A 16732-nucleotide genomic window follows, 5' to 3' on the forward strand; every position below is an offset into this window, starting at 1 on the left:
TGGGGGGGCCGAAGAGGTGGGGGGGGAGGGGGGCCGAAGGGTGCTGCTGGTACCCAAGGGTGTGGGACGTCACCCGCGGCTGCGGGTGGTACCCAGGGATGTGGGTTACGATCTAAGGGTCAAGTGGTACCCAGGGATGCAGGATGCTGCCCGGGGATGCAGGAGGGTACCCAAGGATGCAGGAGGGTACCCAGAGACGTCGGGTGGTACCCAAGGATGCAGGATGCTGCCCGGGGATGCAGGATGCTGCTCAGGGATGCAGGATGCTGCTCAGGGCTGCCGGGTGGTACCTAAGGATGCAGGATGCTGCTCAGAGATGCCGGGTGGTACCCAGGGATGCAGGATGCTGCCTGGGGATCCGGGTGGTACCCAGGGATGCAGGATGCTGCTCAGAGATGCCGGGTGGTACCCAGGGATGCAGGATGCTGCCCGGGGATGCAGGATGCGGGAGGGAGGGCGGCGCCGGGCGGGGGATGCTCCGCAGCGCTCCTGCTGCCCCCTGCTCCAGTGACCGCGCTGCTGTCGCCACTGCAGCCCCGGTACCGGGTGATGGGGAAGGGGGGGGGGCTGGGGGGGGGGGGGGGGAAGAGGCCGCCCCCCCCCCCGCACGCACACGCCGCCCCCCGCGTTAAGGTGGAGCTGCCCGCGGCTCTTAAGGTGGACGGAGATGGCGGGGGGGGGGGGGGGACGACGGACACGCCCGGCCCTGGGAACCGTCCCCCCAAACTGCTGATTCATTGCAGTGGGAGCAGGACGGTGGCGACCTTGTCCCGGCTGAAGGTGGGGGGGGGGTTGTCGGTGTCGGCGCAGGGCCAGCCCCCCCCCGTTCCCCCCCGCACCCCCCGCTCTGTTCCCCCCCCCAAAGTGGGAAGCCATCAGTCCTGACTCATGGCCCCCCCCCCCCGCTGGCGCTGAGGCCGGGCCCACTCGTGTCCTTGATGGCTGTGCCCAGCCCGGGGGGCCAGGAGGGGGCAGGGGGAACATCCCACCCCCACACCCCCCCCCCGTGACTCCCACACCCACGCAGGGGTGCTTGCACGGCCCTCCCCCCACGGGGCAGCCCCCCCGTGTAACACAGCCCGTGTGCCATCCCCTCCCCCCCCCCTCCGTGTGTGTGTGTGTGTCGCCCCCCCCCCCGTGTCACCCCCCCCGGGTCTTCCCGCCAGGAGCCCCCCCCCCCCCGCCCCCCCCGCCCCGCCGCCGCCGGGCGCCCCGGCCACGCCCCCCGCCCCGCCCACCCCCGCGCAAACCCCGCCCCCCGCGCAGGCCCCGCCCCCCCCCCGCGCTCCCGGCCCCGTCCCTGCTCTCGCGAGAGCGGCCCCGCCCGCCCCGGCCCTGCTCGGTGCTCAGGCCCCGGCCCCGTTACCGACCCCCGACACCCCCCCCCCCCCCCCACTTACCGACCCCCCCCCTCCAGGGACCGACCGCCGTTACCGACCCCCGGCCATGGCCGACCCCAAGTACGCCGACCTGCCCGGCATCGTGAGTGCGGGAGCGGGCCGGGGCACCGCGGGGCGGGAGTCTGAGGGGTTTGGGGGGTCTGAGGGGGTCAGGAGGGGGGATTTTGGGGTGAATGAGGGGATCAGGAGGATTTGAGGGGGTCTGGTGACATCCAGGGGGTCTGAAGTGATCGGAGGGCCTTGGGGAGAAGGAAGGGAGGGGGCTGAAGGGGTCTGAGGTGATCAGGGGGGCTTTGGGGGAGGATGAGGGGATCGGGGGGATCTGGGGGGGGGGGGGGGTCTGAGGCCATCAGGGGGCCGGGGGGGAGAATGAGGAGATGAGGGGGACCGGGGGGTGTCTGATGGGGTTAGGGGAGATCTGAGGAGATTGGAGGGGGGGGTCTGAGGGCACCAGGGGGTCTAAGGGGACCGTGGGAATTGGAGAGGGTCGAGGGGAACTGAGGGGGTCGGGGGGTGTCTCAGGGTAGGGAGGGGGCCAGGGGGTCTGAGGGAACTGGGGGGACTGTGGGGATTGGTGGGGACTGAGGGGTTCAGAGGGGTTGGGGGGGTCTGAGGGGATCGGGGGCCTCTGCGTCAGCAAATGGGGCATTTGGAGAAACTGAGGGTGCCAGGGGAATGGAAGCTGTTAGAGGGGGCACCTGGGGGGGGTATTGGAGGCATTTGGGGTGTCCAGGGTGATCTGAGGAGGCTGGGGCTGTAAGTGGGGTGTTTGGGGAGCTGGGGGGTGCTGAGGAGTGTTGGGAGGGGGGAACAGGTGTCTGGGGGGGGGGGGGGTTGGGAGGACCCGGGGTAGTTTGGGCAGTTGTGGGAATCGGGGTACCTGGAAGGGCCCAGAGCATTTGGAGGTGTCCGGGCGACGGGGGCAGTCAGGGGGGTGTTGGGGCCATCAGGGGCATCCCGAAGGGCTGTGGAGCCTTTGGGGAGATGGGGGGTGTGTGTGGGGGGGGTGGGGCTGCCACGGGTGTCGGTGCCTGAAGGTCTTTGGGGCAATTGTGGGGTGTTTGACCATAAACGGCCGAAAACGGGCTGAGGGGCGCTGGGGTTTCACCGGAGCCCCTTTGCGCCCCAGGCCAGGAACGAACCCGACGTCTACGAGACCAGCGACCTGCCCGAGGACGACCAGGCCGAGTTCGAGGCGGTAAGGCCTTGCCGGCGCCGTGCCGCGGGGCGGGGGCGAGCGGTTGTGCCCGTGCCCCCCGACCCTGCGGCTCTCCGCTGCGGTGGCGGGACCAGCACTGGCACCAGCACCGCGGCAGGGAAACGGCTCCTGTCCCCACCCGCACCCCCGCAGTGCCACCCCCCACCGCCCCCGCCACGGGGACGGGTCCCAGCCACGCGCCACCCCCATCTCTCAGCCTGCCAGAGCTTTGGGGGGGGGGCCCAAGAAGCGAGGGCAGGGCGCAGCCCCCACCCCACGCAGGGTGGGTGTCCCCCTCCTCGGCATCCGCCGCCTGCGTTGACGCGGCCGAGGGCAGCAGGAGCGAGCGGGGCCGGCCGGGACCCCCATCCCCGTGGGGTTCGCACGGACACTGGCCGGCGGGCAGCGCTCGGAGGATGAAGGGGTGGCCCTGCTGAGGCGGGGTCGCCCCTAAAACCAGCTCTGAACAGCCCCGGGGTCCCACAGACCAGCCCCGTGCCGGAGCCCCTCATGCCCAGGCTCCGTGGGGCTGCGCCGCGGTGCCTTTGCCGTGGGGTGACGCCGGGGGCCTGTCCTGGAGGCCGGCACAGCCCGAGGGGCGCACGCGGGGCTGCGTGGTGACCCCCGGCTCCGCCGGCGGGGCTGGAAGCCGACGGGTGCTGGTGGGTCAGAGCCCAAACGGCCGCTCGGGCCACCCCGGGCCCCGCTTCGCCGGCGTGTGCTCCCGGTTGGCTCGAGCCGGGGAGGGGGCAGCCGGGCTTGTGTCGGCACGGAGGGGAGACCTGGCTTCTCCCCGCGGCGCGGCCACCGTTGGTGAGGGACGTGGGGTCGGTGCGGCCCCGCCACATTTGGGCTGGGGGAGCACCGTGGGGCAGGGGTCCGCCGCGCACCCGCCCCCCTATTCTGGGGGGGCCAGAGACATCCCTGGTGAGAGCCAGGGCAGCGAGATGGACTGAAATGGGTGGTTTACACCCAAAGTTTGCCCCCTTCGGGCCTCGGTCGCGCTGAAGTGGTGCCCGAGAGTAGAGCGGTGCCCCACCGGTGACTCCCCCCAGCGTTTCCCCTCCTGTTCGGCCTCGCTGCAGGCGGGGGCCCAAGGGTTGCCGGGGGTCGAGGGGCTGGTGCCTCCTCTCCCCGGAGCCCCTCGCGCAGCTTCGTGGTGTTCCTTGGCTCTCGCGCGCTGAACTGACCGGAGTTTTCCCACCGCTCTTCCCCCCCCTGCTCCCCACCTTGCCTGGACACTAGTTTGCACAAGTAAGCCCGTTCGCCGCTTCTGGTCTTGCATGCCCTTGGGGGTCGAGCGTTGCATGCGGCCCCTGGCCCCGGCGGGGGGTGTCCCCCCCCCCCCGACCTCTGCCGTGGGGCGGAGGGGAGGCAGCCGGCGGTGGCTGTGGGTCCCGGGGGGGGGGAGAGGGGGCAACGTGGTGCTGCCGCCGCCTCCCTGCTCTGCCTTGCATCCGCCCTGCCTGCCTGCGCGCTGCCCTGCTTGTCCTTCGGGACCCCCAGGGACCCCCTCCCCCGAGGGGTCTGGGCCACGCCGTGCTCCTGCCCCGGTGGCCTCGTGTGTGTGTGTGTCCCCGGCCCCCGGTGATGCTGCCTGCGCGGGGGGGGGGTGCTGCCCAGGGCCGGTGGCTGCCACCCCCCCCCAGCCCGTCCTGCCAGGGGCTGGGCAAGCCACGAGCGGGCGAGCGGGGCCGCGCTGAGCCCCCGTCCCTGCTGCCAGCACAGGGGGCATTTTGTGCCCCCTGCAGGGTTCTGTCCCCTTGGATCGCAGCTGATCCTCCCTCCCAGCCCCGGGGGACCCCCCAGGCGCTGAGCTGCTCGGGGCAGGGGGGTCCGTCCTGCCACAGGCTCCCCTCACCCCCTGCCACCGGGGGTAAGAAGAGCCGGAGCTGGAGGGAGGGTGTCAGAGTGGGGACACGGCCACGTCGCCCCACACTCCGGCCCCGGCCCGCTCCCACGCTTTCTCTGGCCACCTTGGCCACTCCTCACGGTGGCCGTGACCAGCGTGGCCCCGGCAGCCCCGGGGTGCCCAGCCGAGGGGTCCAGCCCGCCGCTGCCCCGGCCGCTGCCCTCGCCCCCGCGCTGGCAGCCCCCATGTCCCGCATGGCACCGAGCCCTGGTGCGGGGCCGGCGGGGCCAGCTCGGCGGCAGCTGCGGCGCAGGGTCGTGGGTGACGGCGGGGCCCGTGCGTGGGACAAACCTTCTAACGCGATTTTTGTCTCTCTCTTCCCCCCCCCCCCCCCTCTCCTCCTAACCTTGCTCTGACTTTCTCACCTCTGGGAAACGCAAGGAGCTGGTAAGAGCCCGTCCGTCGGCCGCCGTAACCCTGCGCTCTGCTCGCCAGCGCTCGCCGCTGCCGCCCCCCCCGCCCCCCGCACCGGACGGCCCCCCCCTCACGCTGCTACTGCTGCTCCCCACCCCCCCCTCCCCCCCGCCTCTCACCCCTCCTCGTCCATCCGCAGCGCGCCAGGGCTCCCCGAAAGCGCTTCAGGCCACGGCCGGGCGCAGGGGCTGGAGAGGGGCTGCCGTGGTCCAGGGCAGCTGGTTGGGGGGGTGGGGGGAGGGGAAAAGGGGTCCTTCGGGTGCCTCCTGCAGGGCCCTGCTGGGTCGGGACCCCCCGACCGCGGCGGGGGAGCGAGGAGAGCCCGGACTCACCGTCCGCACTTGCGCTGCCGGGCTGCGGGCAAAGCCCTTTCGGTCTTTGAGGGGTTGAAGTCCCGCAGCCCCCTGACGCCCCCTGGGTGGTGGGGGCCACCCCGAAACGCGGCCGTGGGGCGGTTGCAGCCTCGCTGGGCCGGGGGCCGCCCCGGCTGCCCACGACCCCCGTGGGCTCAGCAGAAGGTTTCCTGATACTGGTCGATACTGGGACTGCCGAAAGGTTTCGAGCCACTTGCACCTCTGGCTCCGCTGCCAGGCCCTCGGAGGGGGGGGGGGGGGGTTTCCCTGCCCACCAGGCCGGGCGATGTCCCCACACCAGGCCCTGGGGACATGCCACGTCCTGGACAGCCCTCGCTGCCCCGGGCAGACCCTTTGCTGGGTTCCGTCCCTGCGTGTCAGTCCTCGGGGGCACCTCTCCAGGGGAGGATGGGGCTGCCTTCGCCCCCCCGGGTCCTGCCCACCCTCTCCCCAGCGCCGGCCCCAGGCGGCCGCCGTCGCTTCGGGGAGGCGGCAGCTCTGCCGGCGGACCCCGGCGGCTGCCTCCCCCCGCCCCCCCTGAGGCTGAGCGTTGTGTGCAGGAGGAGCTCACCAGCACCAGCGTGGAGCACCTCATCATCAACCCCAACGCCGCCTACGAGAAGTTCAGGGACAAGCGCCTGAGCACCGAGGGAGTGGGTGAGCCGGGGGCGGGGGGGGCGGTTTGGAGGAGGGTGGGCTGAGGGGGACCCTGAGCTGACCCCGGGGAGGGCGCAGCCCCCGTGGGTATGTTGGGGTGACACCCTGCTCTTCCTCTTCCAGATTTCTCTGATTGCATCAGCAAGCCCAGGACGACGGGATACAAGTCTGGGGAATACGAAATTGTGAGTCCGGAGCACGCGGGGATGGGAGCCACCCCGGTGCGCGGTCCCTTGTCCCCTCTCGCCCCACGGGCGACGTCCCTGCCCAGGGCCACAAATCACACCGAGTCACAGACGGGTGGAGGTGGGAAGGGACCTCGGGGGGTCGTTTAGCCCAACCCCCTGCTCAAGCAGGGCCACCTAGAGCTAGTTGCCCAGGACCGTGTCCAGATGCCTTCTGAATATCTCCAAGGATGGTGACTCCACCGTCTCTGTGAACAACCAGTGCCAGAGCTTGATCGCCCCCAAAAAGCCTTTCCTGATGTTCAGGGGGATCCTCCTGCGCTTCGGTTTGTGCCCGTGGCCTCTGGTCCTGGCACTGGGCATCGCTGGGAAGAGCTGGGCTCCCTGCTCTTGGCGCTCTCCCTGCAGGTGTTGGTAAGGTCCCCCAGAGCCTTCTCTCTTCTCCAGTCCCAGCCCTCGAGCATTGCAGGAGAGATGCTCCAGCCCCGCCGGGGGTCTTCACGGCCCTTCGTTGGACTCTCTCCAGTGCACCCACCTCTCTCTGGTTCTGGGGAGCCCAGCGCTTGGGCGCAGCGCTGCGGGTGGGACCTCAGCCGTGCTGAGCGGGGGGAAAGGATCCTCTCCCACCACAAGACCCTCCGTGCTGCCCAGGGCCCCGTTAGCCCTTTGCTGGATCACGTTTAGCTTGGTTGTCCCCTGGGGCCTTTTCCACGGGGCTTCCTTCTGGCTCGGTGGCCCCCAGCACGTGCTGGTGCCAGGGGTTGTTCCTCCCCGGGAGCAGGACGTTGCGCTTGCCCTCGTTGAGCTCCGTGAGGTTCCCGTTGGCCCATCTCCAGCCTGTCCAGCTCCCTCTGGATGGCTCGGCCGCTCCTCCTGGCGCGGTGTCACCTGCAAACGTGCCGAGGGTTTGCCCTGCCCCGTCATCCAGAGTGCTGAAGATGTTAAAAGAGGATCGGACCCAGCGTCGACCCCTGGGCTACGCTGGTTATTACTGGGCTCCAACGGGACTTCAGGCCGAGGATCACCCGCTGCGTTTCGCTGTTCAGCCGGTTTCAGCCCGCCTCGCTGCCTGCTCGTCCAGCCCGGGCTTCTCCTGGGGGATCTCGTGGGAGACAGCGTCAAAGGCTTTCCCGAAGCCCAGGCAGACAACACCACCCGCTGCTCTCTCCTCGTCTGCCAGGCCAATCGTTCCCTTGTAGGAGCTGACTGAGCTGCTCCAGCCTCACGTCCCCGTGGTGAAGCCCCGCTGGTTGCTCTTCATGATTTTTCTGTCGTTCGTGCGCCTGGAAATGGTTTCCAGGAGTAGCTGCTCCATCACCTTCCTGGGGAAGAAGGTGGGGCTGACTGGCCTGTGGTTCCCTGGGTCCTTCTTCTTGCCCTGCTTGGAGCTGGGGGTGACGTTCGCTTTCCTTCACTCCTCTGGCGCGTCTCCCAGTCACCGTGACCCAGCGAAGATGATCGAGAGTGGCCGCCAGCCAGGTCCCTCCGCCCTCCCTCTGTGCCCGTTGCGCTTCTGCGTGTCCAGTTCCCTCGGGTGTTCCCTGAGCTCATCCTCTCCTGCCCAGGGTACCTCTGCCTTGCTCCAGCCTTTCCCCCGGGCCACCGTGGCCGGGGAGCCCTGAAGGCCGGTCAGGATGGAGGCGAAGGCGGCTTCCAGCGCCGCAGCCGTTCCCGCCTGCGCAGGGCCCCGCTTCCCCTCGCCGTCCTTCCGTCGCCTGGGTGCTCGCAGAAGCCCTTCTTGTGGCCTAGGACGTCCCTGGCCAGGCTGGGCTTTGGCTTTCCTGACCCCGTGTCCCCGTCCGCTCGGTGACTCGTGGTGGGTGGTTTGCTGTGATCTCGAAGCGCAAAATTAAGGCGACCACGCCAAAGGGGTTTGCTTCAATCACACAGCGAACCTTTAGTGTTTGCCCGTAAAGCGGCGTGCGACGGGGAAAGAGGGTGAAAGGAAAGGGGAAATAAAGTGAAAAGAGGACAGAGAGGGATAGCTGCCGCCGCGGGTCCGAGGCGTCCCGATGGTCCCAGGTCCAGGCAGCGTCCCGTCGGTCCTAACGATCGTCGTGATGCTTGATGGGAGAAGCTGCCAAAGTTCGGGCGCTGAGGAGCCCCTTTTCGTGCCCAGCAGCGCCCCTTGCTCCTCCTCTGTGTCTCCGCCTCTTCTTGGCTCCGTCGGTGCGGATCGGTCTTTCGGGACGGCGGTTGTGCGGCCGCCTGGTCAGCTCGGGCTTGTCCCGTGCCAGAGAACAGCCCAGTGCTCTCCGTGCCGTGCAGCTCTCCCTCCGGGGTGTTGGTACCACATTCCGTTCTCGGGATCAGCAACTGTGCCTCAGGCAGGCCGCTGCAGACCCATGGCAAGATGTCAGCCCAACTTTTGGGGTACCTTATTGTCCATGTCCCTGATGACAAGGTGGAGACAACGCTGTTTTCTGGACCGACTCTTACACCTCGTCTCTGGCTGCTCCAGCGATGTCGCTCTCCTCCTCCCAGGCTCCCTGTCCCTGCTCCAGCCTCTCCTCCATCCTTTCTGGGTCTGCCCTTGGCCGGGAGCTCCTGTGCACCCAAGCAGCCTCCCGGCTTTTTGCCTGATGTCCCCCTCGCTGGGTCGGAGCGCTCTCGAGCTTGGAGCCGGTGATCCTTGAACATCAACCGGGTTTCTTGGGTCCCTCTTCCCACCGCTCCCTGGTCCCAGGGGACTCTTCCGAGCAGAGCTGTGGAGAGGCCAGAGGCTGCTCTCCCGAAGGCCGGGGCGCTGAGCCCCCTCCCCCCGCTGCCCTCCGCATCCTGAGCTCCACCATCGCGTGGTCCCCGCAGCCCTTTGGCCTCCGCGTCCCCAACGAGCCCCTCGTTGTCGGCGAGGCCGAGCTCCGGCGGAGCCCCCCTGCTCCTTGGCTCCTCTGTCACTTGGAGGAGGCCGTTGTCACCGACGCACTTCGGGGCCTCGTGGGCTGCCGCCGTCCCGCTGTGGTGTCCCTCCAGCAGGTCTCTCTGAAGTCCCCCGTCGGGACCAGGGCCCATGAGCGTGAGGCTGCTCCCGCCTGCCTGTCGAGGGCCTCACCCGCTGCTTCTCCCTGGTCAAGCCCTTTTCTTGCCTTTCCGCGCAGGGACGGGCGGGCACCGAGGGGAGGTGGGTGCCGGCGTCCCAGCCACCACCCCCGCCCGGGGTGCCTGGAGCCGCAGGCCGGCCGGGAGCCCCCCCCCCCCGCCCCGACCCCCCGATTCCTCTCTCTGCAGCTCGGCGAGGGTCTTGGTGCCAAAGAGACGCCCCAGCAGCGGTACCAGCGGCTGCAGCACGAGGTGCAGGAGCTGGTGAGGGAGGTGGAGCAGATCCAGGTGAGCATCACCCCTGCCCTGGGCACCGCCGGGGAGGCTGGCTCAGGGGGGTGACACGGCCATCTCTGTGTGTCCCCCCCCTTCGCCACCAGAGCACGGTGAAGGAGTCTGCGGCGGAGGAGGAGCTGACGCCGATGGCCTTGGCCAGGCAGGTCGAGGGCCTGAAGCAGCAGCTGGTTTCCAGCCACCTGGAGAAGCTGCTGGGCCCCACCGCAGCCGTGGACTTCGCAGACCCTGACGGCGCCCTGGCCAAGTGAGTGGGGTCCTGGCACCCCGGGGGCGGGGGAGGAGGAGGAGGAGGATGCCAGCGTCCCCGCGGAGGCAGTGCCGGGCCCCCCACCCACCTCTCCCCCCCCCCCCACCCCTGCCCAGGCGCCTGCTGCAGCAGCTGGAGGTGGCAAAGTGCGGCAAGGCGGCGGCGCCGGGAAAGAGCCCGGCCAAAGGCCCGGCGCCCACCGGAGACGCTGTCACCTTCGAGCTGTACTGGAGGCCAGAGCAGGACCAGTTTGCCCAGACGGCCAAGGTGAGCGGAGGGGAGGACAACGACACTGTGCCTGACCCCAAAATGGGGTGTCCTGCCGTCTCACCCCCTCATCTTCCCCCCCGCCCCCAGGTGGCGGAGCTGGAGAAGCGGCTGGCGCAACTGGAGGCGACGGTGCGGTGCGAGCCCGACAGCCAGGTGAGGGGCGGGGGGGGGGGGGCTCCTGCCCTACCGCGCTCCTGCCCCCCATCCTGCCCCACTGACGCACTTTCCTTCCCCACAGAACCCGCTGCTGGTGGGGCTGAAGGGCGCCAGCCTCATGGTGAGTCAGGCAGGGGGTGGGGGGGCACGGAGAGTCCCTTTCCCCCCCCCCATGCCCATAGCACTTGGAGGGGGAGGGGGCATTCCCAGGGTGCTGCTGTGTCCCCCCTCACCCCACGCTCTGTCCCCAGGAGACCGTGCAGGTCCTGCAGGCCAAGGTCAACATCCTGGACGTGGCCGTGCTGGACCAAGTGGAGGCCCGGCTGCAGGTGAGGGGGGACGGGAGGAGGGAGCTGCACGGTGGGTGTCATGGGGCGCCGGGGGGGGGGGGGGGGGGGGGCCGGGACAACGCTGGCCAAAGCTGTGAGATTGAGGGGGTGGGCACTGACAGATTTGGGGTCTCACCTCCGTTCCCCTCCCCAGAGCGTCCTGGGGAAGGTGAATGAAATCGCCAAGCACAAGGCCACCGTGCAAGATGCCGACACCCAGAGCAAGGTAAGAGATGGTGGGGGAGACCCCCCCAAAGAACCCCCCGGCATGGCAGGGGCTATATGGAGCCCCCCCGCCCCCCCCCCAGACTGTCCTGACCCCCCACTTCTTGCCCTGCTCCATCCCCCAGATCCACCAGATCTATGAGACGATGCAGCGCTGGGACCCCGTGGCCAGCACCCTGCCTGACGTTGTGCAGAGGCTGGTGACCCTCAGGGACCTGCACGAGCAAGGTGAGGGGCTGGAGGGGACGTTGGGGACAGTGGCGTGGTGGGACTGGGAGTATCTCGGGCAGGGGGGACACATGGTTGCCTGCCCCCCCCCAGCACTGAGCTCTCTCCTCCCTGGCAGCCACACAGTTCGGGCAGGTCCTCGTGCACTTGGACACCACGCAGCAGGAGATAGCTGGGGCTCTCAAGGACAACACGGTGCTGCTGGCGGAGGTGGGTCCCACCAACACCTGCTGGGGTGGAGTGGGAGGGGGTGGGGGGGGGGTGTCACCATCCTGCCCCTCCTTCCTGCTCACCCCCTTCCCCACTCGCTGCGCCCCCACCCCCCGCCAGGTCCAGAAGACGATGAAGGAAAACCTGGCCCTCGTAGAGGACAACTTTGCGGACATCGACGCCCGCATCAAGCGGCTGCAGAAGTGAGAGCGCCCCGGAGAACCCCTGCACCGGGCATCCCCGCCCCCCTCCACGGGCCCTGCGACCCCCTGGGAATCACTCCCTGTGTCGTGTGTGTCCCCCCCCCGCCCCGCAGGTACCAGCCCCTGCTTGTATATACCCTGGCTCTGTCCCGCCCTGCGCAGCGTGGGGGCTGGAGGGGTCCTCCCCGCTCCTCCGTTCCCACCTCGGGGGGGGGGGGGGTTGTGCCTCTGTACCCCCCCGATTTACCCCAATAAACAGCTCAGCTCAAAGTGCATCCGTGTCAGCATCTGGGGTGGGCTGTGGGGCACGAGCAGGGCCCAGTCGCCGGGTTTTAACCGCACCTTTTAATGGTGCATGACCCCCCCCCCCCCCCCCGCCCCCCACCCACCCCCCAGCCTCCTCCTGGCGGAACGCTGCGCCCCACGGCGGGGAAGGGAACGTCCCCTCGTCACCCCCCGTGGGGCTGTGTGGGGATGGGGGCGACCCCGAGTGGGTGGGCACGAAGGGGGCAGGGGCACGGGCCCCCCACCCCCCCCCCCCAGGCTGGTGGGGTGATTATTGCTGGTACCGGGGGGACGGGGCGGGGGGGAACCTCGTTTTTGGTGAGGGAGAGCCTGGCGCTAAACTAACCCTGAGCAGATCTGGCCCTGGGGCCACGACACCCCTGGGCCTGAGGTAATGGGGGGCAGTGGGACCCCTTGGGACGGGGAGCGGGCCCTGGGGATGGACCCTCCGGCTGCGCCCCCTCGCACCGATCCAGTCCCCCCCGGTGCGGGGGCGTCCCTGGGGTGGGGGCCCGTCCCTGGCGATGGTGGGTTTGAGCCCTGGGGGGGGTTGCCAGGCCGTGAACTTGCGGGGGTGGCAGCGGCGCGGTGGGGTGTCTGCCGGGGTTGGGGGGACACGGGACGCGGGAACGGCTGCGCCACGGAAAGCCGCCTTCGCCTCCGGCCCGACCGGCCCCCCCGGGAATCTCCGGTCACAGCGGCCGGGGGACAGGCTGGGGACAGGCAGACGTGTTGGCTCAGGGACCAGATTTGCTCCATTCCCTGGTCCCAGGGGACTTCCAGAGGCTGCTCTCCCGAAGGCCGGGGCGCTGAGCCCCCTCCCCCCCAGCCCTCCGCATCCTGAGCTCCACCATCGCGTGGTCCCCGCAGCCCTTTGGCCTCCGCGTCCCCAACGAGCCCCTCGTTGTCGGCGAGGCCGAGCTCCGGCGGAGCCCCCCTGCTCCTTGGCTCCTCTGTCACTTGGAGGAGGCCGTTGTCACCGACGCACTTCGGGGCCTCCTGGGCTGCCGCCGTCCCGCCGTGGTGTCCCTCCAGCAGGTCTCTCTGAAGTCCCGTCTGGGTCTCTGGGGTCTTTGCCCCAAGAGAGGGAGGAAAGATCCCTGGACGGGGCAGCCACATCCCCCCACCCGCCCCTGCCCGGGAGGCGTAGAGCTGGCCTTGATGCTGGGCCGGCGTTGCTCAGCACCAGCCAAAACACGGTGAGGGGGTGACCAGCACCACACCAGCCACGACCCTTGAGCCCCGGCTTCCCACGGGGGACCCTGCAAACCCACCGCAGCTGCAAGCCCGGGACGTGCACCCCGAGGGTGAAGTGGGCCTGGGGGTGAATCGAGGCTTGCGGGGAGGCTGGCTCGGTTCTGCCTTTGGGGGAAAAAAACCCTCATCTTGTCTCTTTTTTAGGGTCATGTGAGGTTCCTCCTGGACCTGGACTCTGGTCCTTGCTGACCCTCTGCTTGTGAGCAGCTGCGCCGCGTGTGTGACCTGTGCTGGGGCAGGTCGTGCCCTGGGAGGGGGGTGCGGGTGCCCCGCAGACCTCGATGGGTGCCCAGGCCGTGCCCCCGTACCCCGACGCTCCTGTGAAGCGCCGTGGGGTTCCCCTCCTCAGAGCAGACCCCCTGGGTCAGGCTGGGCGCAGGCGCTGCCAGGGCTGGCTCCTGTCGCGGGAAGGGACCGAGTGTCCCCCAGTCCCTGCGGGAAGGGGTCCTCTTCCCAAGGGCTGGTGGGGGGCTCGGCCGGTGCCTGCCCCTGCCTGTGTCCCCAAGACGAGTCCCCGAAGGTCCTGGGGTGAATATTTGCCTTCCTGGGCAACTCGGTAGCATCTTAAATTTCAGAACCACCGACGGATTGGTCTTGTTTTCTCTCCCCTTCTCCCGGGCTGGGCGGTGCACGGGCTGCAGGGCTTCCCGGTGTTCCACAGCTTCGGGGTGGCACCGGCTCCGGCTTTGCATCCCTGCGCGTGGCGCTGCCGTGGGTTGGGGCTGGGCTGGGGACTGAGGAGTCCCAGACACTCCTGGGAACCCCCCTGTCCTCCTGGAGCGGGGAGAGAGAGCACAAGGGAGACAGACTGAGAGGCTGGGAAAGAAAACTGAAACAGCTTTAACGAGACAATAACAATAAAAATGGAAAATAATATTGATAATAATATTAATAAGGGAATAACGAAATATACACAAATATATGCAAAACCAGTGTTGAGTCCAGCCCCGTGATGGCATCACCCCTGACGCTGCCGGGCTGGCGCTGGGGCAGCCCCAGGCTGGACTCGGCAGCAGATGGGAACTAGATGCAGGAGCTGGATTCGGGGATGCACAGGTCGGGGTCACAGAGTCCTCCTCGGACATCGGCCATTGAGGAGCGTTTGACCCTCGTGGTCCCTCAGCTTTCTACTGGAGACGGTGTGTATGGGGGGGGCACACTTGGTCAGTTTGGGGTCACCTGTCCAGCTCGCTCCTCCCCGCGGGCGCGACCTTTTTACTCACAACTCTTTTACTCTACGCACCCCAACGTGGAGCGCCGGATTCAGCCGTGGCCTTGGTGGCTACAGGAGCAAGTATGAGCCAGAGCCTTTCTGCCTCCCGCTCCTTGGTGGTGGCTATAAACGCCCAGGGCCGTCGCTCCCAGGAGCAGACACTGCCCGGGAAACCCGCTGCTGGTTTCGGAAGGTGCAGAAGAGACTGAACCGAAAAGTAAGAATCACGGAGCGGGACCGTTCCGCTCCAGCTCTCACCGGGGCAGGAGCGCCTCTCCGCCGGCTGTGGCAAGGCGCCCAAGCCGTTCTTCTCCACCGGCCCAGCCCCGCGGGTCTCCACGGCCGGTGAACCAGACGGTGAAGCGCGACCCGCGGCACGGCGGGGACGCCTCGCGCTGCCGCCGCCGCGGGGGATGGGGTGCCCGAGGGTGCCAACGCCGCTGCCGCCGCCGCCCTCAAGACCAAGCGCGCCAGCCGGCTCGTGGACTGGTGTCCCGCCGGTTTCAAGGTGGGCATCAACCACCAGCCGCCCACGGTGGTGCCCGGGGGGAGGGGACCTGGCCAAGGCGCAGCGCTGAGCAACACCACGGCCACCGCCGAGGCCTGCGCCCCGAGTTTGAGCTGGTGGGTGCCCAGCGGGCGGTCGTGCAGGGGTACGTGGAGGAGGGGGAGCTCTCCGGAGAACACGGCTGCCCTGGAGAAGGGTTGGGAGGAGGTGGGGGCCGGCGGCGTGGAGAACGAAGAGGAGGGGGCGGGGGGGGTCACCTCTGGCTGTTGTGCTGCCGTGCTGGCCGCTAAAATTGCTGTTCCCAGTCTTGCCTCGTTTGTTATCCCGGCACAATCTGACCTGGGGGGACATCCCAAGGGGATGGGGATGGGGGTCCTGGGTGGGCTGAGCTGGCGGGGCCTGGTGGGGGAGGGGCTGGTCCTGCCCTGGCTGTGCAGGTCTGGGGACACCCCAGGGCTGCCCTTTCCCGGGGCTGGGGCCACGCTCTTCCCCTGGGGGGGTGTCCAGACCCACCCCAGCCCCATCTCCCCCCCTTCAGTGCTGGTCCCAGTCCACTCCCAGTGCCCCTACCCCACCATGCCCCTCCCAGTGCCCTCTCCTGTGCTTTTCCCAGCATCTGCTGGGCTCAGCCCCAGGCCCCACCCCAACATTCCCAGAGCATCCCCCAGCCCGTTAGCACTGGGCATCCCAGTAATGCTGGGGTGTCCCCTGTGCTCACCGACCACTGTGGGCTCCAGGTCCACGAAGCCAGCCCGGGGCACGCGCTTGCCGGCCCCCGACTCGCAGAAGGAGGTGCCGAAGGTGTCCTGCGGGAGGTTCCGCCGGGGGCTTGACCTCTCCAGAAGGCGGCAAGCGGCCACGGGCGATGTCTCCCGCCCGTGCATCCCCCATGGGGGATGCACCCTCCTGCCTCCAAACCGGGCGAGAGCCAGGCCTCGGGCAGTTGTGGAGTGCACCCAGGCAAGAAGGGAAACCAGCAGCCGCCCCCCTCCAACTGGTCGCCCTGGTGCTCATGGGTGTTGGCCAAAGGGGATTTGCTCATGTTTTGGTTTCTCGTTTGAGCGTGGGTCCTGGAAAGAAGGTGGCAGAAGCGCCCACGAATTAAACCCCCTTTTATCGCTGGCAATAAAGGTGCCTCTCGGCTGAAATGCCCCTTTTTCTGCTCTTTATTCCACAGACACAGTTTGCAGATGACTCGTACGTTCATTTTTACGGTTGACATAACCCATGAGCTTCGGCCACGAAGTCACTTGTTACCGTTCGCTCTTGAGCACTCGCTCACGTGAACTGCTCCGTGCGGACGTGCTTAATGCATATTTTGCACCATTTTGTTGCAACTTTGCCGCTTTCAGCCCGTTTGGTCTGGTTTCTTCCAGCAGCAAACCCTCCTGCGCGGGCGAGGTCGTCGCCGGCCGAGTTCCCTTGCAGGCGTCTGCAGGGCCGTCGTTGCACGGTGGCTTTTGCCACGTAACATCGACAAGGTGACGCGCTCGTCCTACAGTCACAGAGTTCTTTCTAGCTTCATTTCCAAAGCACCGGGACCTCTCTGGTCCCCTGACACACAAGGGAGGGTCGCTCATCCCACCCCCTTCCCCAAAGCCCCCGTTGCTGGGCCTGCAGACCCGCGGCAGGGTGCCCTGGGGGACCTCTGGAGGGCCAATCCCTCCATCACGGACACCGTATCCCAAAGTAAATGTCCTCCCCGGCTGTGCTGCTGCCCATGGCTGCTGGGGTGCGCGGACTCAGCGCTGGCACCCCCCGCCCTGACCCCATCACCTGCACCTCCTGCGCCTCTTCCAGGCTGGCGGCTGCTCCCTGCAGGTGCTCCTGCGGGACGGGAGGGGAAGAGGAGCAGCCATGAGGGCACCGGGACACCCCCACAGGCGCACTGTCCCCTCCTGGCTCCCTTCAGGTGCTGCCTTGCCCCCCGCGTCCCCTCTCCTTCCCAGCCCTGCGGGTCCCGCAGGCGGAGGGACCCCCAACGCTGGGCACAGCCCACGGCTGGACGTGGCCCCGAGCAGCTGGTTCCAGGCGGCCCTGCTTGAGCAGGGCCGTTGGACAAAACAAGATGATCTCCAGGGGGCCCTTCCGACCTCAACCAGTCTGTGATTCTGTGAACTCGCCCTTGGCTGGGCCACCGGCCCCT

At 68.6% G+C, this 16732-nt stretch overlaps 1 protein-coding gene across 4 annotated transcripts; it reads left to right on the forward strand.

The window, feature by feature from the left end:
* Window positions 1–1446: 1446 nt before the first annotated feature.
* DCTN2 (dynactin subunit 2) lies at window positions 1447–11520 on the forward strand. Of its 4 annotated transcripts, XM_086478717.1 has the most exons (16): window positions 1447–1482; window positions 2530–2598; window positions 3844–3852; window positions 4892–4897; window positions 5838–5934; window positions 6058–6119; window positions 9348–9446; window positions 9539–9699; window positions 9819–9969; window positions 10060–10125; window positions 10211–10249; window positions 10380–10457; window positions 10612–10683; window positions 10808–10910; window positions 11029–11120; window positions 11241–11520. In XM_086478717.1, the coding sequence occupies exons 1-16, from the start codon at window positions 1447–1449 to the stop codon at window positions 11325–11327; spliced, it is 1227 nt and encodes a 408-aa protein (XP_086334843.1). In that variant the 3' UTR covers window positions 11328–11520. The 4 variants fall into 4 exon arrangements, with proteins under 4 accessions (XP_086334843.1, XP_086334842.1, XP_086334840.1 ...); XM_086478716.1 differs by lacking the exon at window positions 3844–3852; XM_086478714.1 differs by lacking the exons at window positions 3844–3852; window positions 4892–4897 and having other exon boundaries at window positions 10060–10152.
* Window positions 11521–16732: the final 5212 nt, after the last annotated feature.

This window comes from Leptosomus discolor, chromosome 27 (genome assembly GCF_034619465.1).
Source record: "Leptosomus discolor isolate bLepDis1 chromosome 27, bLepDis1.hap2, whole genome shotgun sequence".
NCBI classification, from domain to species: domain Eukaryota; kingdom Metazoa; phylum Chordata; class Aves; order Leptosomiformes; family Leptosomidae; genus Leptosomus; species Leptosomus discolor.

Coding starts and splice junctions, on each gene's coding strand:
- DCTN2 (XM_086478714.1), top strand. CDS start 1,447: ATGGCCGACCCCAAGTACGCCGACCTGCCCGGCATC. Junction 9,700..9,818: donor CCTGACGGCGCCCTGGCCAA/GTGAGTGGGGTC, acceptor ACCCCTGCCCAG/GCGCCTGCTGCAGCAGCTGG. Junction 10,250..10,379: donor TGAAGGGCGCCAGCCTCATG/GTGAGTCAGGCA, acceptor CTCTGTCCCCAG/GAGACCGTGCAGGTCCTGCA.